Source organism: Furipterus horrens, unplaced genomic scaffold, assembly GCF_987537825.1.
Source record: "Furipterus horrens unplaced genomic scaffold, mFurHor1.1.pri manual_scaffold_6, whole genome shotgun sequence".
Taxonomy (NCBI): domain Eukaryota; kingdom Metazoa; phylum Chordata; class Mammalia; order Chiroptera; family Furipteridae; genus Furipterus; species Furipterus horrens.
In genome coordinates, this window is record NW_028327176.1 from 165,790,130 (window position 1) to 165,815,657 (window position 25,528).

The 25,528-nt window shown below is 39.4% G+C and overlaps 1 protein-coding gene across 4 annotated transcripts in view; it reads right to left on the reverse strand.

The window, feature by feature from the left end:
* Positions 1-25,528, reverse strand: part of ARHGAP18 (Rho GTPase activating protein 18) — a 168,798-nt gene that overhangs the window by 56,950 nt on the left and 86,320 nt on the right. For 2 of the 4 annotated variants that reach the window (XM_090279834.1, XM_090279833.1), the window contains exon 2: positions 878-1,071. In XM_090279834.1, coding sequence (XP_090135960.1) covers positions 878-1,071 — 194 coding nt within the window. Of the gene's footprint in view, positions 1-877; positions 1,072-5,495; positions 5,624-6,670; positions 6,851-25,528 lie in introns of those variants that run through there. The other 2 variants (XM_090279835.1, XM_090279832.1) reach the window with 2 other exon arrangements.

Sequence of the window (25,528 nt, forward strand, 5' to 3'; positions counted from 1 at the left end):
AATGTAAGAGACCAAAAGAAGTAGTATGAAATTTAAGGGGGAAAAAAATGAAAAGTTTCATATGTTTCTTCCAGGATATCAAGAGCAGTAGTGGAGACTGGAAAGAGAATTGAGAGAAATAAATATAGAGGCAAAAAAAAAAAGTGCTAATGCCATCATTCCACTGTTCAAATCTATACTCTTAGGTTAGCTGGCTAAACCTTGGCATTGCATCCAATCTGGGGCACTGTACCCTAAAAGATAAGACGGAAAGGGCTGGGAGAGTTCTGAAAACCACTACCGAGGAATGGTTCATGTGAATCTTTTTTTCTTCTAGAAAGGACTTGGTGAACAACAGAATAACTAACTATCTTCAAACATATGAAAGGCTATGATGTAAAAATAGAACAGACTAGTTCTGCTCTTCCCAAAAGCAAAACTACAGCATGTAAGTCAAAGGGAATATAGCAGATTGTAATCAATAAAATATATAAAACATCAAAACAACCGGAGCTGACTCGCCAATGGAGAAACAGTATCACTGAAGAGTTGCGAGCTTATTTGGCTAGGATGCCACAGAAGGAATGCAAAGGGAGGTTAGATGATTTCAAAGATCAAGTCTAACATTAAAATTCTATGATGGAGTAAATGTAACCAACAAGATTGTAGCCACATAAGCCTAAAGGAATTTACTCGTGCCTCTTGTACTTGGCAGCTGCATCCATAAATCTGCCACAAACAGTAATTTTCAAGTTGAAAGGTAACCTGCACTACGTTTTTTGGGTTGCTCTATCTTTAATTTTTTATTGTTGTTCTCCTCTTCCTTTCCATGTATTCATCTCCCCTAAATACATATAAAAAGCAAACAAAAAAAAAGTTTTATTTAGTTAGTCATTACCATCAGGCTCCTTGACAACCACGACCTCTTGAGGTTGTCTGTTCTCACTAGATTTCTTGATATTTTCTACTTCGGTCCAATAGTGCTCCATAGACAGTTCATCAACAGAATCCTGGGAACTTGAGCGATCGAATGGAGGTTTCTCCTTTACTTTGGTGATTTCTTGGTTCATAGTGTACTGGCCATATCTACGACTATAAATAAAAAATAAAAAAATGCATGGTTCATTTTACTACATGAGGAAGTAGTACAATTTTGAAATATCTAGCACTGAGCTAAAAAAGTTAGAAACTCTTTAACTTCTCCTCAATAAAGACAGATATATATTTGAAACTATTCACCTTGAGATGCTACTAATTACAATATTCTTGTAGAAGGAACAGTTTCATTTTTACCATGCCCCCCCCCCCACAAAAGACATTTGGTGAAGCACAAATAGCAATGTGAGAAATAACTTTTCCATTTCCATTTCACATAAGTTATTTTGACTTCTTTAAGCCTAACACTTTGTTCTTATAAAACAAAAGGTTAAATCTTGATTAGGGGTTACTAGTTAATTAAATTAGGATTGACAATTTTACCCAATACTTCACATTTATCATTTATATCTGTAAACCAAACTCAGCCAATTTTCATAGAGCAAATACTTATAATCAGTCAATTAGGTACTTTTTTAAATTTCCATTTTATTTTTGGAACCAAAACATAAATAGAAGAATGATATATTAAGTTCACTGTTACATTTTCCTATAGAGAACAACTCCTAATCTTTATTTATAAATGTACCCATTAATATGTATTTTTTAAAGTGGTAAATCTTCACTTATTAAAAAAATTCATTTATTGGCAATTATGAATAAATATTTAGGACTGCCACTTAAACATTTATCTCAAATGTTATCTATGAAGAAAAGGATAAATTGAATAAATTAAGGTATTTTCATGACTTCAAGTTCACTATAGTTTTTGTATAAGTCACAGCTCATCTTCTACTAAAACTGAATTACAGGACCTTGTAATAAAACCCCATATATATTAAAAATATTAAATTCTTGTTTCATATCATTTACACTGAGATAGAGGGACAAAGCCTAATTACTTAAAAAAGGAAAATTATCAATTAGGGTGCTTCTCCTTCATATTTAATAATTTTTTTAAAAATACGATTTGAGTGGGGACAATAATTGGTGAACTATTGTTTTGTCATTCTAATTTTATGTTGGTCTTTTATCTCCCAAGAAGATATTAGGAAGTAATACTTTGCTAGATTGATTTTACTTACTGTACATAGAGAAAATAAAAAGAAATGCAATAAAACAAAATTCTTTAAAAAACTGGCCTTCCACATTTAAACTGGCCTTTCCTGTAATTACTTAAAATAGTCATGTTCAATACTATGTGAGGGAAAGGGCTACTAGATTCTAGTCAAAGCGACGCAGCAGTTAAATTTCAATGGTTTCTTAGAAAAAGTCAAAGAACTTAATTGCCTATCGTTACAAATAATTGCAATATAACTGACTAGTTAACTGTAATATGCTAATATGCTAGTTTAATTCTTTTAAAGATGATTCTCTCTGCCTTGATTATGCACTTTATTATGCTGGTTGCATTAATGAGTGAAAATTGCTATAAAATCTCCTCAGAAGCGTCAGTGGGGTGGTGATGGATAAGTGTTAGGACAAGGGCCAACAGGAAAAGGTCCAGGCATGTTTGCGTGTTCTCTTTCCTCCAATCTCCATTGTCCATTGTTTGCCTCCCCCATCCCTTAATTCACGGGGCACTTCCTCCTTCCCTGCCCCAACTGTCCTGTTTACATCCCTGTATCCCAGCCTCGTCCTCTTCTCTCGCCTCCATAAAGTCACTGTTCTCATTTGAGAGCTTACACTCCTGCTTCTTAAAACGTGAAGTATACAGAATAGACAGAGGGAAGTTAAGAGCAGTATAGGAAATGGAATAGCCGAAGAATTAACATGCATGACCCATGGGCACGCACTAAGCAGCAGGATTGCTGGAGGGAATAGGGGGTACTGGCTGGAGAGGGGCAAAGGAGGAAAAATTGGGATGACTGTAAAGCATACTCAATAATATATATATATATATTTTTTTTTAAATGTGAATGAGAAAGCTCTCTCTTTTCAAAACAAATAGTGTGTTTTCTTTGTTTTTTGTTTTCTTTTGTTTCAGTTTCTGTGATCAGCAGTGCACCTTCTCTATGGGCAATGTCCCTTAACTCTTCTCTACAAGGGTAGCTAAAGGTAATTTCCAGAATGTCTGCCAGATTCATTCTGGGTTTATTTCATGTCCATTACATACAGACCGACCCCTGTTTTTGTTTTATCTCTCATTGCAATGTAAGATTGTTTATTTTATTCTAATTTTCTAAAACCCTTAGCCCAAGGGAGGCCACAATAACTACTATGGGATGTGTAAATTATAATAACTAACGCCAAATAATTTGGTTTATCCGTTCACAGGAAAAAGGTGCAGTTGAACTGAAAATGCATTAAGTATTTCAGTCCTAAAAAAAAAAAAAAAAAAAAAAGAAAAAGTGTTTATTCTGGCAAGAACTTTCCAGTAAATTTCCATTAAGGCAGCATGTGCAAAAAAGTGCAAGGGCACTGAGCAACAGCATTGTTATGTAAATACACCTTCTATAGCAAGCCCTGCTTTCAAAACATACACAAAGCAAAAATCTAATAATCACTTAGTGATAATGAATCCACTCAATATTTGGACTGTACTTCTATTTATTTTATTTTTTTCCTCTTGTTCACCACCCCAATTCAAGTCTCCTTCCGTCATCATTTATCCCCCCACCCCCTCCTCTGCCTCTCCCCACCTCTCCTGCCCACCTTCACCACACTGCAGTCCGTGAATATTTGGACTTTAATAAGATTCAAAAGCTGAACAGGTTTGCTGTGATAACCTGAAACAGATACTGAGTCATGGAAAGATGGATTTTTTTTTTTTTTTTTTTTTTATCATTGGTAAATGTTACAAGAAAACTTTTAAAAAAAATATCAGAGGTTGTGGAGTGGAAAGGGGGCAGCCATTCAGTGATAAGACTACCCTCCTTAGTCAGCATGTCATATATTTTACATTTTCTCTAAAAATGTAACTGAACATTCTTTCATTATAATTTTTATCAATAAACATGTCATGTCACTTCTTTCCTTCTCAGAATATACTCCACTTCTGAACTCCAGACAGGCAATGGCTAAAAGTCTGCCCCTTCTTAAAGCTGTCCCAGTAAGAGGCCAGTTAACCAGTTTCCTCTCCTCTGTGTTTAGAAGCATGTTATATGATACCATGTTCATTCCACAAATCGGGTTCAAGAACATAAAGCAACATCTGCTACCCATAACAAAGTGCAGAGCAGATATATTTTATATTTCCAGGAGATCTAAGCCAACACATGGTGCTGAAATCGAAGAAACACAGTCTGTTCCATAAACAACTACCAATTCCCCCCACTGACTTACTGGCAAATGGCTGTTCTGCATTCTTTCTTCCTCACTCCACATTCAGAATCCTATGTGCTAATCCATGGCCACTCTTCAAACATTCTTGCATTTCTCATCTTTTACAACTACAACAATAGAACTAGACAAGTTCCTCTAAAAGAAGTTGCTTCCTAGCGAAGTGCAGAAGTCATGATCACGTGCAGCTAGCATTCCAACACATCACAGTATTATGACTTTGCCCTTTTTTCATGAGCATTAATGTCACCAGCAACTCCTAACTCTATAGACCTTATTCAGGAAATGTTCTTTCTTTTTCATCTTGCTAGCATAATACCATGCTGTGTTATTTAAAAAAATTTTTTTTAAAGTAAGGCTTTGTTTCCCTGTATTTTCCCCAGGTATATTTTCTGTGGTATTTTTCACCTGGTCAATGAATTTCAAATGAACTGCTATTATTCGAGGTATTAGTTAATGCCTGTTATTTATTTTGTCATAGAGAATATTAAACGGGTCTGCTTCATAAGGAGGTAGAGGCTGCAACAATATATCACACTGAGCTCTACTATAAGAAAACAAGCTGATTGAAGAGTCATCCTAGTACCAACGCAGTCAGCAAAATGACAGGGAAACAGGGAACGAGATTCATAAGCACCAAAAGGTTCAGCTCTAGTTAACTACCTCTATGATTTTGGAAAATTAGTAAACTTCTCCAATACTAACTTTTTCTATTTATAAAATGGGAAGGGTACCAATAGACTTGACAGTTTTGTTTGTTAAGTTATCGAGTGAGAATTTCTCCTGAAGTGCCTCATAGGTAACTATGAAGAGGGCACTCAAGCTAGTGTCACTGCTAACATTTGTATTAACTTCAAACTACATACAACTGCCCCTCCCATAGTTTAATAAGGTCACCAATGCCCTCCTCAAAAGTTCAGAGATTTACTTATCCTCTAGGACAGCTGTTCTTTGGTCTCAGGACTCCTTCACACACTTAAAAACTTTAAAGTATCCCCAAAGGGCTTTTGTTTATATAGGTTCTATCTATTGATATGTATGTTATTAGATATTAAAATGGAAACAACTACTAGTTTATTTAATAATAAACACCTTAACCTAAATAACATATTTTGAAAAAAAATCTACATTTTACATACCAAAAAAATACAGTGAGATGAGTAAGGTTGTTCCACATTTTTGAAACTGTCTTTAATGTCTGGTTTAATGGAAGACATCTGGATTCCCACATCTGCTTCTGCATGCAATCTTTTGCCATATTGCATATCATGTAGCCTCTGGAAAACTCCACTGTATTCTCATGAAAGAATAAGAGTGGAAAGGGCCAATAATGCCTTGGTGTTATTATGAAAATAGTTTTGATCACTAGACTCCTAAAAGGGTCTTGAGACCCCCAGTTGTTCCTGGACCACACTTTGAAAACCGCTGCTCTAGGATTTCTCAAAAATAACACCTAATGGAACTCAAAAAGCACTTTTTAATTCTGTGGGCAACACTCCAGAAAGCCTTACTGAAAGAACAGTCATGTTTTCCTAGTGACTTTTGACCTACTTCTTTGTTTATTTTAGTTTAGTTTTACAGCCTTTCATCAAAAGTGGGACTTACTCCAATTGTACATCCATATTTAATTTATACTATAATGAAAAGGAATAAAAAAGCCGTTTAAAACCCCTGCCTTGCCAACGTCTTTTATCATTTGCTTTTATCCACCCAGTATAAGAGAAATTTCTTTCTAAGCATCCCCTTTTGGCCAGTGCATTTGAAAATGTGTATTTTCCTTAATGCTCCTTTGTCATCCATATCTCCTCCTACAACTGTCTCAAGGCAGATTTATTTGGAACTAGGACATTTCTTTGAACTATCTGGTCCAACCTCTACTTTTTGAATTCACCTGTCCTATCAAGAGACCTGTCACTACACTTAATATCCAGTCTGTCTCCTGGCTCTGTCTCTTCCAGAGGTACTTCTGTGGTCCCAAGTCTGCTTTCTTGAAGTATTTTGATGTTAGGACTTGTTTTGTTTGTTTGTTTGTTTTCTCACAAGATTTTTTTAAAAGAGATACACTTTCTTTCACGCTCCTTATCCAACATTTATTTCCAAAGCAGGAAAAGAGGTGAATAGGTTAGGGGATGAAGACCAAAAAATAAGGTTTATTTTTGTTTTGTTTAGTTTCCAATATTTTTTTTAAAAAGTTCTTATTCAGATTAGACTTATCATCAGCCATAATGACCAAGCATATTTTGGATAAAGTCATATTTGTTGATGTGTACACCTAAGAATGATATTCGACCCTAGAGATTTAAACCTATCCTACCATTTTCTAGGTGAGATAATGAGGCCCCACGGTTAAATTTGCTCCAAAGTCATCCAGCAAAGTGATGGCAGATCCAAGATTAGTGTTCTTATTTCTTCTTGAGTGGTCATCTTATTATACCAAACAGACTAGATGGGGCAGAATTTACTTTTTTGCATCAGATGCTCCAATCTCTCTGATCTGTGTTTCACATTAAAAAAAAAAAAAGTGATTCTGTTGCCAGTCCACAATTAATGTTTTTAAATGACCACTGCACTTATGTAGAGAAAAACACATTGAACATCATACCATGCCTCTTGACAATGCATAGACTCCTTTTCCAATGCATCTTCTAAAATATGATTTGTTCACACTGGAGCATAACTTCAAATACACCATATTTTAGAAACCCGTTTGAAGATGTTTAAAATTTTCAAATGCCTTAAAAATTCATTCTGCTTCTCCATCTACATTACCTCTATGTTGAAAAAAAAAAAAAAAAAAAAACACCAGCATGCATTTCTGTTGTGGCACTTTTTCCTCTTTCATTTTGGCAGGGATATTAAAGGAGTAATCACTGCCATCATGAGATGGGGCAGCTATTAATACTCTGTAATGGCCCTGTCTATCAGAAGACACTGAATTTGAATGACTATGAAGAGCTGCAGCCTCTGAATGGCCCCAGTCATTCTCCCCCACTTGAAGAGAATGCTTACTATTGTTAAGCTGAAAGCAGTAATTATTAGAAGTGGCTCTGACAACCAGGAAGAAAGAACACTGACTACTCCTGAAGGCAGTAAGAGGTTGATTAGAAAGCAATACCACACTGGCCTGTCCTCACACCCAGGTGCCTGCCCTCACAAAACAGGGAAAGGACTCCTCATCTCTTTTATGCCACCCAATTGCTACAGTTTCAAAAATATACTGTCAATTTTCATACTTCCAGTAAATTTACTTCACTTTTTGTATACATTACCCCTTTCATTTGGAGGGAACAATAAAATGTACTCATTATTTCATTCAGCTTTCTTTTTCTTTCAAAATAAAAGGCAGTTCACATCTGTAGAGTACTTGATGGTCTTTCAAATTGTCCACCCAATTTGGACACAGCAAATCAATGAGCAAATAAACTGACTATCTTCTTACACACACAACATTGTTTAAGTGACACTGAGAGACACAGCCCATTAGTGACCCTGTTCGAGATAGCTTTGAAAACTTGGCATGATCCTTTTTACAGGAAACCATAGCAAAACCAATTTTATATGAGAACATCGGCAAAAGAACAGGGATAATGGCAGTGAGCACCACCCAAGTCTAGTAGTAATAAAGAAGGGAAGGCACCAGAAAGACCACATGTAGGAGAGTCAGGAGGTGGTCAAGAGAGGTTGCAAACACTCCCTTCCCATTTATGTATTAGACATAGGGTACAGAAAGGGGAACTTATGGGCTACCACTGGCCACCAGACATAGGTCTCTCCTACTTGAGTACTCTAGTTCTGGGTAGAAGTGAGATCCTCTTTGTTCCTCAAATCTCTCTCATGAGGTAGTTCTTCCTCCTCAGCTGGGGAGACAAGTAGAGCTACATGAGAGCCGGGGGATCTTAACGTTAAAATCTTCTTCCCAGACGAGGATGAAAAGGACCTGCAGTGGGGCTTTGGCCTACAATGTCAAGATCTTGGAACAGTAGTTCAGCTGGAAGAATTCTGAACCTGAGAAGCACAAACACTTCTTGGGCACCGGGCCCTGTCAGGTTTAAATCCACTCTCCACCCCAAGTTCTCTGTCTGTGTTCTAGGAAATTGGCCATGCTGTGACAAGACCAAGGCTATGGGTATCCTCCACAAGGGCATTGAGATACTGAAGAAACTCAACAAGTATAAGAAACTGGGCCTTGGCTAGATGGTTCTGTTTGTTGGAGCATGATCTTGTGCACCAAAATGTCACTGGTTCGATTCCCAGTCAGGACACATACTTAGGTTGTGGCTTTGGTCCCAGCCGGGGTGCATATGAGAGGCAATCGATGTTTCTCTCTCACATCGCTGCTTCTCTCCCTCTCTCTTTCACATCAATAAAAACATATCTTTGGGTGAGGATTAAAAAAAAATAGAGTAAGAAACTGGTCAAGACACTGGCCAAGAAGTATGATGCCTTTTTGACTTCAGTCTCTGATCAAGCAGATCCCATGAATCCTGGGCCCAGGATCAAATAAGGCTGGCAAGTCCTCAGCCTTGCTGACCCACAACAAAAACATGGTAGCCAAAGTCAATGAAGTGAAACCCATGATCAAGTTCCAGATGAAGACAGGGCTATGTCTGGCAGTGGCTACTGGCCACATGAAGATGACTGGTGATGAGCTGGTATACAACATCCACTTATCTGTCAATTTCCTAGTGTCATTGCTCAAAATAACTGGCAGAATGTCTAGGCTGTATACATCAAAAGCACAATGGGTGAGCCCCAGAGCCTACATTTAATGAACTTACACAATACCATTTTTAAAAAATTATCTATCACCATAACTTGTATCCACCTGACACCCTATACCTGCAAGTTAATCTCCAAAATTCTTTGCATTTCTTGCTTTGGTAGTTAGAGATCTACCTAGATATTAGACACCAGCAGCTAGTTTGCATTCTGAGCTTGGGCTCTCCAGCTTAATTTCATAACTTGGTACCTTTCTCCATGGGGGTTGGAATAAAGAAAGACATTTCCTCCCTTCTTCAGTCTCTCCACAGCCCTTACCACATCCTGTGCTGAGATGCTCACACTTAATCTCTCTACCCCTAAACTGTGCATTCCTTGGGGCAAGGGTTTTTCACCTGCCATCCCTGGGTTCAGCAAATTGCCATTATTCAATTAATTACTGCTACCTCTGGAACAACAACATCCTCTTAATTTCAAAGAGTTTTTTTTTTTTTTTAATTGCACAAAATTATAAAGGAATAAGACAGGGGCATGAAAAGTAGAGAGTAAAGAAATTAGTCATAAGGAAGCCTTAAAAAGATTATTAGTAGGTAATTGTACCATGCCTCTGCAAGTCTTGGGTGTTTAGTCTGAAAGCAGACTTCCTTGTGAGGGAGTAGAAACACATCAAAGAAAGGGCTGATTTCATATCAGACTGTATCTCATATTAGGTCATGAACAAACACTGGCATACAGTCTGTTAAGATACATTTCCTGGTTCCATCCTGTCAACTCAATCTCTAAAACAAATTTTAAACTATTTGTTGGATACCTACTACATACTGAGCACCTTAGATAATCTGAGATGTCAGTTCAACCAAGCTGTTCAAGCCTTTATCAGGAGACAGATTATACAGTGACATCAACACCAGGTATGGGGGAATTTTCCAGTTCCTCATTGAACTAGTGGCCCCAGACGACTCTCCAGCATGGGTCTCTGGGTCATGACCTCTCCTTCAGCTCGGTCTCTTAAGGCGATTCAGGCCCTGCTGGGGTGCATCATTCCTTCCTCAGTAAAATTTCACTTCCTCTCTGTCTGCCACTGCTACCCTTTCACCTCCACCTCGTCCCCTGCTCATTCACTTCCATAGATTGAGACCAATAGTTTGAGATTACCTCTATAACCCATCTTGGGGGCCCTCTCTCTCCCTGCTCTGTTTCTCACTGCCCTCCTGGGTGTGCCTGAAGTGCACTCACTGGTCCGTGATTAGGGTGTGAGAGCAGTTCTTTCTCAAGATGGAGTCCAGCTGCCTCACCCCAATTGCTGGTTCTTGTTTCACAGTAGTCATTGGGGTTCAAAGGTAGTTATTGGCACCCAAAATTTTCACCAACATTTTATCGATTTATTTTTATTGCTCCTGAGTAATCAAATATTTTGCCTCTTCAGTTGCAAATCTGGATTACTCAGTTCTTTCTGAGGAATCATTAAAGTTCTCAACACATTCTCAGAGGTGAAATGAAGGAAAGGATTCACTAATAAAGAACAAAAGTCTTCTCATCTTCTCTGATATTCTTGAATTCATCATTCAAAAGTCCTCTATCACACCTTCTATGAGCTTGGAATCTCATTATTACAGTTTACCAATCAATATGCCTTAGATAACATTAACACAGATAAATTTTCACCATACTAATTGTAAGAATATACATCAAGATCTGGAATCCAGGATAGATGTTTAATTGTTGACCGGGAATATCATTCAGGCTAAACAAACGTTGACAAAAAACTTAATCTTGAAATAGTATTGGATATAATATCGGTTTTACTTATTTCCTACTAGCAAATTTCTTCCATAAGACTTTTATATCCATAATAACATCAACTTTCCTAAGCTAATAAAAACATGGGACAAAAGGCAAAACTGGATTAAAAATAACCTTCTGATAGTCACTAAAGCTAAGTAAGTGGACATGTTATGGAAGAGATGGGGGCATTACTATTAAACTCTTCTTTGTTTTTGTGATTATTTATTGCAATAAAGTAGAGAAATAATCTCACATCTCAGTGGGGTTATAAAGGCATAAGACCAAACTTCCACCAGCCAGCAAAAGGAAGACCATAACAAACACTGGAAAAACAACATTAAAAATGAAAGGATATCTGTGATTACGTTACACAATGAAAAAGGGAGAGGATATTTAAACATTATTTCAAAGTAATGCTGGTGAACTGTAATAGTAGAACAGTTGGAAACAGCAACAACAGCTACTTCCCATGGACAGCAAAGAGTAATTTTATCAATAGCTCCAAATGACCTTCAAGTACGATAAATGCTCCACCCATAAGAACTGAAGGCCAGGAAGCATTGTATAAGCCAGGTGATGAAAGTCAGCTCTACGAAGAAGATTGAGGGGGTGGAGAAATAATTTCCGGCTAATCGAATAATTTAGTCAAGCTTAGAAACAATTCATTCATAATGTTTTCCTCTCAAATTCTTCAGCAAGTCGGTTATAAAGCAGAATACGTATGTGAATATTACAGAACAATTTTTCCTTTTTAAATGAGGTTATCTAAGTCTGCTTTTTTTTTTTTTTTTTTTAAGTATGTTTTAGAATCTGAGCTGACCCAACACAAGACAGATGGGAATGCAGGTAGCTTGAAAGATACATGAAATACAAAAAGGTCAACAATACAATTTCCAATTGTAAAATAGTCGTTGGGGGTGAGGCCTTTTAGCTTAACATTTGAAGGAAAAAAACAAAAAAAATTAAAATCCCACAAAAACAACTGTTTTTTGTTTTGTTTTGTTTTTTATCCTCACTAGAGGACATACTTATTGACTTTAGAGAATGAGGGGAAGGAAGGGAGAGAGAGAGAGAGAAACATCAATGTCAGAGAGAAACACAATGTTTCAACTAACTGAACCACCCGGCCAAGGTGAAAAACAAGTGTTTTCAGTAAAAGCCATGGAGCTTTCTGTTCAGAGATCAGGACCAGTGCTCAGAGGGCAGTGACCATGAGGCACGAGCAAGAATTATATGGAAAAAAGTTATGGAAACCTGCAGTGGATGAGGAGAGGAAATGTAGAAGGTGAGAGGAAAAAAAGGATTTTAATAAGAAAACGTAACTAATGCTATTCCATAGCATTACCACATACTCTAGCACAGTTATGTACACATGGAGCACATCAAATTCTGAGAGGATTAATCTCCCAAACTGGCAGCTTCTGTAACTGACCTAGTTTAACTCCTATCCTGGTCATCACAGGACCCCCTGAGTCTCAGGCTCACCATCAGGCTTATGCCAGCCTATTGTTTACCTATGGCTTACATGAGTCCGCAGAATCCCCATGGAACCAAAATGCCATTCCATGTGGGAATTGAAACAGGATAATTCCACATGAAGTTAACGCCCTTGACAGTTTCCTTCATAGCCACAGCCAAGGCTGTTGGCACTCTCTAAAAAGCTGATGCTTAATCAATATCCAGCTCAAGGATTTCCACCTCCGGTCTTCCACTGTCATCCTTCTTGCTCTCCTCCATGTTTCCCATTGCTCCATACCTGGATTCTCCTTTCTGCCCACTCCCTACCAAAGAAACAATCCAGGTTGATTGATTTCTGTATTCTTCCCAAAGTGCACCTGCTGTACCACATTCCTGAGCCCCATATTCTGCACTGGCTAAGACTCCTGAGGCCTCACATCTCAGCTTGGTCTGGTACCCATACCCCTCTCCTTACCAGAAAAAAAGGGATGGAAAAAAGAATTGTTGTCTCAGAAAGCTATCAGTGCAGAAGATATTAGCCAATGGGCTATTAAAAAGAGGAAGAGCCTCTACCATCCAGAACAGAGCCTCAGTAAGTTCTAAAAGGAGAAGGTGGAAGGATTAGGAGAATGTAGCACCCCCAGGGCAGAAGGCCACATTTGTGCAGTGAGCACCAAGGCCATGGTAATCAGGGTGGAGGATGGCATCACACATGAACTTCCTTACTATCTTGTCGGGATAAGCCTTCAGAAAAACCTAGGTTGTTGGATACTCTACAGTAAAGATACTAGACTAAAACCTTTTTCTGTTCTTTGTTTTCTTTTTTATGTTTTTTAACTTCAGTGATTGAAAGCCAACTATTAAGGGTTCCCATCTCATAAAAGACTTTAGTTATTTGCTGAAGCTGGTTCTATAAATTAAAATGCATAACTTTTAAAAGAAATATTTATGAAACTAAGCATATGCCAACAAATCTAATACAGGAATGTTCATTTCTTAATACAATAGCTTTGTAAATGGAAAGTTTCACTGAACAACAACCTCTATATTTATTCATTAGTCTTCCTCATTACAAATATTAGTCAAAATTCTGTAAGTTTTGTTTTTAAAAATCATTGTGGTTATGGTTTAACGATCAAATTAATCCCCATAATAAAGTGTATTTTCCACTTCAAGTAATGAAGTGGACACCGGAAAGAACACTGAAATTGGAGTGCAGTCAATACTTCAGAGTTTTGGAGGAGTGATGCTATGTAGCTTGGGTTCCTGCTTGTTAATAATAAACATATAATTAAGTTATGATTCATACATTCATTCAATCAATACTGACTCCTCATTCACTGCAAGATACTATACGTGTTAATGTTCAAAGTCCACAGAAACACAGGTGTTCACCTCTGATCCCTGAGAGTCCACATTCTAATGGAGATAAATCATGTAGGAAAATAACAGCACAGGGCAGCACTGGCTTCAGGCTACCCGAGCAGCGGGTGCTACAGTGCTCACTCCCACTTAGACGAGGCAGACACAGATGCCAGGAAGTGTAACAAATGTTAGCAGCACAGTAAGAGGAGGTGAGGAAGGGAGCTTCCAGGCTCTTGCTATACCTCATTCTAATTGTATAAAGCTCTCTCCAGAGCCAACAATGTCTTCCTGTTATTTGATTCACTTTCCTCTAATTTATGCCCATTCCCTCTGAGCAAATAAAGAATTAATCAGTGTCTTTTTCATATCAACCCCTTCGCTGGAAAGAGCTTTAAGTCAGTTCCTTGCTACATCTTGAACTGACCATTGACTATCCTGCCTTTACGTTTTCCTCCTGCATTTTACAAAGCGGTGTCTTGGAAGTATACCCTATTAGTAAACATTCTTAATAGCATCTCAGTCATGAAGGACTACCTATAGATAACAGCATATCATCTTTCTTTTGAAATTTTCCCTCTGGGCTTTTCTCAGATTAGCTCTTGCTCTGCAAGTGAACTGTCCAAGCTGATGTTGATTTTAAAAACAAGTACCAGTTTAGGCCCATGTGGGTGGTCCTTGGCACAGATATCAAAGTTAGAAACCTAATCATAAATGTTTTTTCTTCCTCACTGAAGGAGCGAACACTGTTATTGTTTCCCATGGTTCTGCTTTCTTTTTTTAAAAAGCCTTTGCTGATCATTTGCATTAGTATTATGCTAATAAAAGTAAGGGGATGCTAACTAATTCAGTCTCTTCAGTAGTGACTAAGAATCAGAGAGAGAAAGAGAGGGAGAGAGGGGTAATTTACATATTTTCATGATTAGGGTAAATTGGTATTTAAATACTTATCACCATTCCTGAAGAATAATACATGTTGGGCCAGACTAGGGGCAGAAGTAATTTCTCCAGTAGAACCATCTAAAACCCAGGTATTTCAAGAAGCATTTTGCTTCTAAGTATTAATCTCAGATGACAAGGATGAGCACTCAAACACAGGGCAACCATCTGCATCATACATACATTTCAGTTCCCCTCCGCAAAAAGAATTCATTTACTGTTGAAGGCCATTCACTTTCATTTCTGAGTGCTTATTCCTCAAAAATCTTCCAAGTATTGCAAAAACAATAATTAAAAGAGGATCTTTCTATCCGCACTGCATTAGGCTGCAAGACAACCCTTCCTGCAAAAATAGCTTTCATAATTCATTATACCATTTTAAACACTAATCCATGAATTGCAATAAGCTGTGGAGTAAGTACAGAGGAGGAAAGACTGACAATTCCTGGCTACCCTCTAAGCATTCACCTAGCTCTCACTTTGGGCTGCTAATAGGTTCTTAATCACGCCCAAAGTGTTGTCATCATTTTTAGTGCATGCTAATGTCCCATGAAAGAGTATTTCTTAGGTTATTATCATCAGAGAGTGTAGAAAAGAAAATTCTACTGGGAGACAGAAGAACTTGGGCTGTCTCCAGCTCTACTGTTCATTGTATGAGCACGGTGGATACGTTCGCACTATAAAAAGGAGAATACTCCACGTCCCTTCCAATTCTAAAAATGATATAACTCTAATCTGTTCACACTGATTTTTCACATATTAGGCCTTCATTTAACCTGCCATGTTACCTTAGTGTTGCATTTTTCAAAGAAAGAGAAATGAAAATGGGGTGGGAAGGGCCTCTCTAGGTCCTTCATTACCCCTCAACCACAGTAGTCTCACTTCGATATGTTTATTTGAAGATCCAGATATGAATGCACTGGAAAAGGATTTTATGACTACAGAAAATTAGAAAAACAACTGTTTTAGGCATGTCAAGTATAAATTAAAAACTCTTAAAGTTATAGAATCCTTAAGCTTTAAATACTGAAAAATTAATTAAGCAGATGATTTTCATGATGATATGCAATATATGTGATTTTTGAACCAGCAGCAGTAGTGAGAAATTATGTGGGCAGCAGGGTTGAGGCCAGGGAGTGTGAATTTTATACTCAAATTTCTCACTTTCCATTTGTTATTACACTCTAGGGTATGGTAAAAATAAATAGAAAAGCATTTTGAGTTTTTTATTTACAGATGACGTCAACATATAGGCGACATATGGTAAAGTCTCTAAGATTCAGTTTGATAGTTCAGTAAGAACCAAAAGAATTGTGTCAAAAGGCACTACAGCTTGAACTGGATTCAACTGTAGTATCTTCACATACATGACTTTATTTTCAAACCAAAAACTCATAGTAATTAAAAACTTCATCAAACTCATTAAATAACTGACAGAATCTTAGGACAATTGGGCAATGGCAGGAAATCATCCTGGGCTATTTTGAATGTGATGAAAAATTGTTCTTTTACAACAGTGTTGTCCAATTAAAATAAAGACGAGCCTCCAAAGTGGAAAAACAACCCACTGAATAACAGAACATTCATTGATACATCTGATAAGAGTTTGACACCCAAAATTTATTAAAAAAACTTATAAAACTTAACACCAACAAAACAAATAATCCAATAAAAATGGGGAAAGGATCTGGATAGACATTTCTTCAAAGAGGACATACAGATGGCCAATAGACATATGAAAAGAAGCTCGATATCACTAAACATCAGAAAAATGCAAATGGAAACCATCAAAAGGTATCACCTCACTCCTGTCAGAATGGCTATCATCAATAAATCAACAAATAACAAGTATTGGAGAAAATGTAGAAAAAAGGGAAGGCTTTTGCACTGTTGGTGGGAATGCAGACTGCTGGCAGCCACTGTAGAAAGCAGTTGGAGATACCTCAGAAAATTATAAATGAAACTGCCTTATAACCCAGCAATTCCACTTCTGGGAATTTTTCTTAAGAAAAATTGGGATAACAACATTAGCATAATCAATAAAATATATTAAAAAAATAAGTTGGGAAATTACAGCCAAGATGGAGGCGTAGACAGACACGCTGCGTCTCCCTCCACAACTAAGAAGGAATGCAACTACCTCAAAACTAGAGACAACCAGAGGTTCCAGAAAATCGAGCTGCATGGAGGTCCAGCAAAGAAAGATATGGGGAAGAAATGCTCATCCAGAAAGGTGGGAGGGGCAGATCCGGGGCGGAGATGATGCAGCGTGGTGGTGGCAGCAGCAGTGGCAGCGGCAGGCTGACAGAAAGTGCAGTCACATGTTTTGAAGTCAGAAGGGACAGCTGGGGAGCGTTCCCAGCTCCTCACCAGACCTAGAAGCTCAGGGTCCCAGCACCGGGGAAGATCAAGCCTCATTGCTTCTGACTGTACAGACCAGTAGGGGTTGGGGTGGGGATGGAGGCTCCTGGTCTCTCAGCAGAGCCCACTTGTTTAAAGGGCTCCCACGGTCCTAGAATGTCCGCAGACCCACCCACTTTGGGAAAGACGGCCAGGGCAGCAGCTAGAGGGGCACCAGTCAGGTGCGGAAGTGGGAGAGGTGCCTGGAAAAGGGGTGAGTGCTGGGCAAGTGGCATTGTTCTTCCTCAGATCCCTCCCCTGCATACAGCGCCACAACATGGTGAAACAGGTTGCCCGTTACTGATGAATCCCTAAGTCTCTGCCCCTTACAATGTAACAGAAGTGACAGCTCTACCTGGGACACAGAGGCAAACAGACACAGAAACCTGTCAGAATGAGGAGACAGAGAAGTATGGCCCAAAAAGGGGAACGGATCAAGGTTCCAGTGGGAGAAGTAAGCGATGAGGAGATAGCCAACCTAACAGATGAGAAGATAGACAACCTAACAGATGCAGAATTCAAAACACTGGTGATAAAGATGCTCACAGGCTTGACAGATATGCTTGAGTATGGCAAACGCATAAGGGAAGAAGTTAAGGCTATGCTAAGTGAAACAAAGGAAAATCCACACAAAATCAATGGTGAAGGGAAGGACACTGGGGTTTAAATCAATGATTGGAAGATAAGGAAGAAAAAAATAGTCATCCAGTGCAGAATGAGGAAGCAATAATTGAAAAAAATGAGGAAAACTTCCCAAATTTTGTGAAGGAGATTGACATACAGGTCTGTGAAGCACGGATGGTCCCGGGCGAGCTGAACCTAGAGGAGACCACACCAGGACACAACACGATTGAGATGCCAAAGATAAAACATAAAGAGAGTCCTCGGGGCAGCAAGAGAGAGGCAGAGAGTTGCCTACAAAGGGGTGCCTATAGGGACAGCTGATTTCTCAGAGGACACTTTGCAGGCAGGAACGGACTGGCAAGCAGTATTCAATGTGATAAAAGGCAACCTGCAACCAGTATTACTCTATCCAGCAAGGCTATCATTTGGAATGGAAGGACAGATAAAGTGCTTTCCAGACAAGGTAAAGCTAAAGGAGTTCATCATCACCAAGCCATTATTATATGAAATGTCAAAGGGACTTACTTAAGAAAAAGAAGATCAAAACTATGAACACTAAAATGACAACAAACTCACAACTATCAGCAACTGAATCTAAAAAATAAAAACAAAATCCAACTAAGCAAACCAGTATAGAAACAAAATCATAGGTATGGGGATCATTTGGAGGGTTATCAGCTGGGAGGGGGGAGGGGGAGAAATGGGGAAATGGTGCAGGGATTAAGAAGCATAATTGGCTGGTACAAAATAGACAAGGGGAAGTTAAGAATATTATAGGAAAGGGTGAAGTCAAAGACTTATATGCACGACCCATGGACATGAACTAAGGGGGATACTGGGCAGAGGGGAGCAAAGGGGAAAAAAATAGTAACTACTATAACAACATAATCAATAAAGTACACTTAAAAAGTAAGATGGAGTACATCAAAATAAAGAAAACTTCTATTTATGTTTAAGATAAACTCATATTAATGTTCCTGAATATCAAAGGATGCCGAACAACAAATTTGCTTGTTGAAAAACATTTGATGTGGATGAAGAACTCAATGGAAACCTCAAGGCCACTGCTTTCCTGGGCAGGGACAGCAGAGCCTGTGAGAGAATCCTAAGGCCTGGGTTCTAGGCCGGCTTCACCAGACTTCACCCCTGCATGCCAGTCTACCTTGCTGGGTAATGAGGGGGCTAGAGAAGAAGACATTCTCTTCTAAGAAGATGTCCAGCTGTGACCAACTACAATCTAAACTGGTAAAAGGTGGGATTCATTTATGGCCTCCAAAGCATTCTTGACAAAACCATGACTAGTGTTCCGTTCCCCAGCCTCAGCCGATTCCAACCGCCTCATCTCACCAGCTCACCCAGTGAACAACCTCCCTGAAATTTGTTCAGAATCCAACAGCTGTGCAGGGCTGATTTCCAGCCTACTGATCGGTCTTCTGTGTCCTCTGTTTCTCAGGTGACACTGACGTCTGTCACTCGTTGCCGCGCACACACCCATTGGGCTGAGGCCCTGCAATCAGGAGCCCCTCCCACGACCTGTACAGGCTGCTGCTCCCTGAGGTGCAAGATCTTCTGATTGCTTCTGGCCAGATGCCAAATGATTAAATACCATGATTAGCATTCCATGTAAAAGCTTTAAAATATATATTTTTTAATTTGGTTTTACTGCAGGTCACAGAAGCCAAGCTGGGGATAGCACGCTGTGCTTTCATGTGGGGAACAGCGCACATGAATACAAATACAGCAGAAGATGAAAGCGCAGCAGACAAGGACAGGCTGCTCTTTCAGCAGAGGGCAGCCCGTCTGAATGGCCCATCAGGGCACGCTGCCTAGTCCTAGACGACTTGGAACACTCAGTGTCAGCCCGCACTCTCCTTTTGAAGTGAGTGTGATTTGTCTGTTGCCATCCTCTTGCCTTAAATCATGCTCCAATATGGATCTGGAGAGGTGTTTTTGTTCTTCCAGAGTAGATGCTCTTCACATTAGCATGTTGAAAGCTACTGAAGCATCTTCCCATGCCATGAACTCTTCCCGCCACAGCAGAGCTGCATCAGATGGCCTCCCTCGAGTGATACCAAATTGAAACGTGCAAGCCTTCTTTCTGTTCCACTGTGCACGGGGCCACAGGCATGCCTACCTAGCCATGTATCCAAATGTTAGCTCTTTCGTTAACATCCAGGATACCTACAGCTCACACCCATCCTACACATGATTCATTTGTCTTTACCTCTGTGCCTTAATCACTTAGTACCATTCAGGCACAGAGGCACACGAACCCTGCCAACTTTTATTTCCAACACATCTCAGTTACGACAAAGAAATTTAAAAGCCCCGAATCTGCTGGGAAAGCAGGGGAAATTTTCATGCTGTATTTCAAATGTAAATGTTAATTAAATTTTCATTATCTACACCACACAGCTGCTGCATTATAAGAATAAAAGGAGCATTTGATAATTTGCCAGGAACAGTGATCACAACAAGTCAACGAGGTAGTCACCACAATTATCCCCAGTTTAAGGGTGCAGAGGCCGAGGCTAAGAGAAAGAAATTGACGGGACGAGAAAAGCAAGGGCACAACCTAGGCCAAGTGGCGCAGGCCCCACGCTCTCAGTCTCTAGGTGATAAAAGCTGTTGAAACCTGTCCTCAGAAAGGGTCACTCAAGTTATGATGGAGTTAGAACTGGAATGAATCTAGAGATCACTAAGTCAAATCATTGTTAACCTCTCTGAGCTTCACAGCTAGATCATAAGAGGAAGGGCAGCAAATCCACTGGAATTATCAATGTGCTTAAAGACATAAATGATCCATGCAAGCCATTCAATCTGTCTCTAACATGGACTTTCTTTTTAAGAGACAGAGAACCGGTTCAAGTCCAGCATAAAATCTTCTGTATCCTTAGCTTCCCAGTCCTCATAAAGTCCAGCCTTCAATTATTTAAATGTGAATATGGCAGAGTAGGAAGCTGGGGGATTTGCCCAGTGACATATAGGTAGTTAACCGCTACACCAAACCTCTAAAATGGTTTCTGATTCCCAGTCAGTAAATAGCATAACCAACTACCTTCCATTAGGACAGATGGTATTGTGACAGAGAAAACACATTACTCTCCAACTTTATCACCAGGGTAATAAACACAGGCAATAAATATTCTTTTATTGATAATTATTTTCCCTCTGTGAACTTTGAGAGCCTAACCCACTGATCCTCTGGCTAGTCTAAAGAACAATTAACCACAGTGATATAACTTGACAATTTTGCCAACATGTTTCCACCTTTGAAACTAACTCCTTTGGAAAGCACAGGGCCATTAATATTAAGACTTCAAGCTGTCACTGGGAAGCTTCAGCCTAGATCTGGCTGGCAGAAATGTCTGTTTGGCCAGCAGGGTGTTTCAAACATTTTTAGATTGGCTTACCACATTTTCCTCTTGTAACATGTTCTTCTGGGCAGTCAGCAGGTGCGATGGGACTGGGCCCCATGAACAGGGGACAGAATTTTCCATTCATAGTTGGGAATCCACATATGCAGAGGACTGACTTAAGTTATAAGTGGATTTTCAACTCTGCAGGTGGTTGACGCTTCAATCCCCGCATTGTTTGAGGGTGGACTGTACCTCCAGTTTGTCATAGCTCCCACCAGTACTATCTGGATGTTATGCTGTCTGCTAGTCCCTGTGGGCAGCTGGTTCTCAGTCTGCTTTCCTGCATTAATATTAGGGCATTAAAATAATATGACCCACTCTTTAAAACTTACCACCAATGATTAAGATCTAAATTCTGCATCAAAATAGGGCTCACTTTATCCAGAAGGAAGGAAGTGCAGCAGGATGTGGGAGGATAGGACTGAACTATGAGAGTGGGTATCTTGATTCTGGTCCTTCCTCCATCAATAAACATCTGTATTACTTTGATCAAGTTACCTAACTTCAATGGATCACAGTTATATCCTCATCTGTAAAATCAGCAAGTTGGACTGGCTACTTAAGGTTTTCATTTTCTCCAACTTAAAAAAAAAAAAAATCCTGTGACATGTCTCTTATTCCAGTTGTGTACAAATATAGGCTTTTTCCCAGACAGGAGGGACCTTGGTGAAGGGAGAACATGAGGGATTTTAGAAGTCACAAGGACTAGAATTTGATACACAGTTTTCTGCATTTTCCATGAGACCTTAGGCAAGTTATCTAAAATTCTCTGAACCTCAGTTTCCTCACACTCATTCATTTACTCAAAATAATTTTTGAGCATCTACTATGTATCATGTACCTTCTAAATGCTGAGGATTCTGCAGGGAATAGTATCCCAGCTCTCATGAAGCTTACATCTGTGGTAAGGAGACAGAAAGTAAACAGATACAGTATTCCCTCACTTACCACGGGTATTACGTTCTAGACTCCCCCCACGATAGGTGAAAATCCGCAAAGTAGGAACCTTACATTTATTTTAGTATTTATATATATTTTAAGGCTTTAACATTTCCCACACACTTATAAACCATTCCCAGTCCCTTATTAACCTTTCCCACTCCCTTATTAACCTTTTCTACACTTTTATAAACACTACTTATGTTCTTAAAAATATTCTACACTCTTAAACCTACGTAACTTTAATGACCTACATATACAGTACCAAAAAATCCCTCAATATAGCAAAAAATCCGCAATAATTAAATACAATACTTTTTAAAATCCCGCAATACGGTGAGGCCACGATAAGTAAACCACAATATCGAGAGGAACTACTGTATTTATAATCTGCCAGGTGGTGAGAAATGCTATGAAAATAAATTAGGTGAGTTGCGAAATGGGAGAGGAGAATTTGGTTGGATTGTTAGAGATGGGAAGAGAAGACCTCTCTAATAAGACACTTGAGCAGAGACCTGAATGATACCTAAATGAAGTGGGGAGTCAGGGAGGTTTAGCCATGCAGATATTTGGGTATAAATTGCTCCAGGCAAAATAAATTGGCTATAGATTATTCTCGTAGTTGTAAAAATTTAATGATGTGATGAGCAGAACTCCCGACAGAGTCCTCGTGATATGCTACTTTCTCCCTCACCCCCAGCCTCCCCACTCTCCTCCCCTCTGAACAGGTGTAGTCTTCAGGATGCACCAGCTGCCCTTCCATCAACACCAAAGACAGTAAAGTAAAGCAGGTCAAGGTGAGAAAGCCTCGCCACTCATCCCATGTCCTCACCCACGACAATCTATAACAGTCAAGTCCCATTTTTTATCTCAAGCAAGAACATCAGATCCTTCTTCGGCTGTGTCCTAAACAAAAAAAAAAAAAAAAAAGTTCTTTCATAATGAAGTTCTCCAAAATACACCCAGGTAGTTAATATTTATGAACTGCTGTCCTCGAAGAGGGGGAGACGGAGCCGAGAGGCTAACATCGCAGTCTCCATGTCAGAAAAGCTTGGACTACATCCCAGCTCTCTGCTTGCTGCCCGTGTGACCTTGGGCAACTTACTTAACTCCTCTGAATCTCAGTCTTTTCACCTGTGAATTGAGGAATAACAATGTTAGCTCTTTTTCAGAGTTGTGGGGCGACATGAATGAGCTTATGTTCATAAAGCACCTGGAAGTTTTTTGGCACAGAGAATAGTGCCCAGTGATGAGTGTCTATTTCTATCAGGGCTTCTGTTTGCGAGTTACAGACATCAGTTCTGATTAAACAAAAGAGAATTGTTTTAAAAGCTTACTGGCTGTCTCCCCAAATGTCCGGCAGCCAGGAATCATGCCCCAAATCATGCCCTGCAGTGGTCTGGGCAGGCTGGCACACTGGGCAATGCAGCTCACACCCCCCATGCCTGCAGCACGAAATATTGCCCTGTTCTGTCAGGAATTAAGGAATTCCACAAACCAGCTCAAAAAATGGCAGGTTTCTAATCCCAGCACCGTTACAAGACACACATCCTTTGGGGCATGTACTATTAATAGTTTGCTCATGCGCCTCCCGCACCTTGAATGCCCCAGCCCCTCTCTGGACAGTCCGGCCCCATCCTGGATGCTCCTACTCTGGGAAGCCTTCCAGCCTGAGTCCAGTGCCTGCTTCTTCCCTTCCCCAGCTAATGCTCTTACAAGGGACCTCATTATAAACTGGTTTATGCCCTGACTATATATATGTGCAAATACAAACAGACACAAATTCTTTTGGAAATACACAGGGTAGAGATAAAAAATAAATGCCTATGTGATTATAAATAGCATTGCGTGGCTCACCCATCCTTTAGTGTGTGTATATCTTAACCCACCAATGAGGTTATAACTCCTATTGACGTGGAACACCATCCTTTCGTCCTGTACCTGTTAGAAGCCTACTTCCTGTTCTTTGCCAATGCTTAATAGCTCCTCCTTTAAATCTGGGATGAAGCATAGTTTTTATATTGAGGGTCGAGTATCTAATTCATCTACAAATACTCTTTGGTTAAGAAAAATAGATTCAAACTCCCATACAGAATGCGGAAAGTAATCAGTGTCAACAAATTTCACAAAATATGGAAGCACTTACAAAATTAAAATGGTCACTTTATAAAATCATTGCTACTCCTTATTTTCAAATTAAAAAAAAGAAACTCCCTATCTTCTCACTCTGCAAAGTGAGGAATCCCACACTGTCCCAATTTTACCCAGAAAAATGACAATGCCCCACCCCCCATGGAATAATATCCCCATCTTGTGGGCATTATTGCTCAATGTTTTAAAAAATCTTGGTGACATCTTCAGAACTGTGACATCTGTCAATACTATTCAGAGTTAGATGCAATTAAACGATCACATCTATTTGGCCCAGAAGCCAGAAGTCCCCTATGTCTTTAATAAATGCTTTCTGCACAGACCAGTTACAAATTTAAAACAATTAAAAGCCTACAATATTGAGTCAGGCATCAAACATGTCTACAGAAAAAGAATATATTTATATATATTCTTTTCAGAGATACCTAAAGAGGAAGTCCTCCCATAAAAGGATTCTCCCTCCCAGTGAGTAATGAACTCATTCAGGTAATACTTATTGAGATTCAGGGTATCTAGCACAGTGTTGGCTATTACACTCAGGTGAGGATCTGCCAAGCAAAAGGCAATACATATGTGAAGGTCAAAGAGAAACTGACAAGAACCTCAAAGGTTTCCAGCAGGCTCCTGGCCGTGGGCAGGAGGCTACTAATATCTGGCTGGGCTCTTGTCCAAGAGAAGGAAGGTTAGAAGGCATTCAGAACATGTGTACGCAACAAAGTTGAAAAACAAGAAGGCAGAGGAGGCAGTGAGACAGTGGAACAATGGACAAGCAAGAGGAGGAAGCATCGGTGGTATTGTTTTCATCAAGGGGAAGAAAAGACATGTACATCTATCAAAAAAAAAAGTAAAAATGGAAAGTGAGAAAAGAGGCTGAGAACAACTTCCATCTCTCCTCTGCACTTCAAATGCCACTTGGGAATGTGAGCAAGTCTGACTTACAGGTACCACAGATATCTGCAGTTCCCTTGTCACTACCGTCCATCCTTTTGGAATTATCGTGCAACAAGCTTATTTGGTCTGGCTTATGTTCATTGTCCTTCATTCAAATAGTCTTTTACCAGAGACAGGGGAATTGTACTTCCCAAGCCAGACATGATCTCAACCCACTGTCTTTAGCCGTCATTTCTTTCAGAACAACATTTTCTGTGAAAGAAGGTTATCATTGCAATGCGGAGAACATGTGCAGAATAAATGCAGCATCCTCAACCATTAATCCCCAATGCATCATTTTATCCAAATATTCACCAGGAATATACAAAAATCATTCTCAATTCAATGGGTCTCATCATCTCCAAGTTCTCTTTTAAATCTCTTTGTAAAGCATAAGAGCAGTCAGTACAGGAGCAGCCTGGTTCATTTGGTCCCCAGAACCTCCT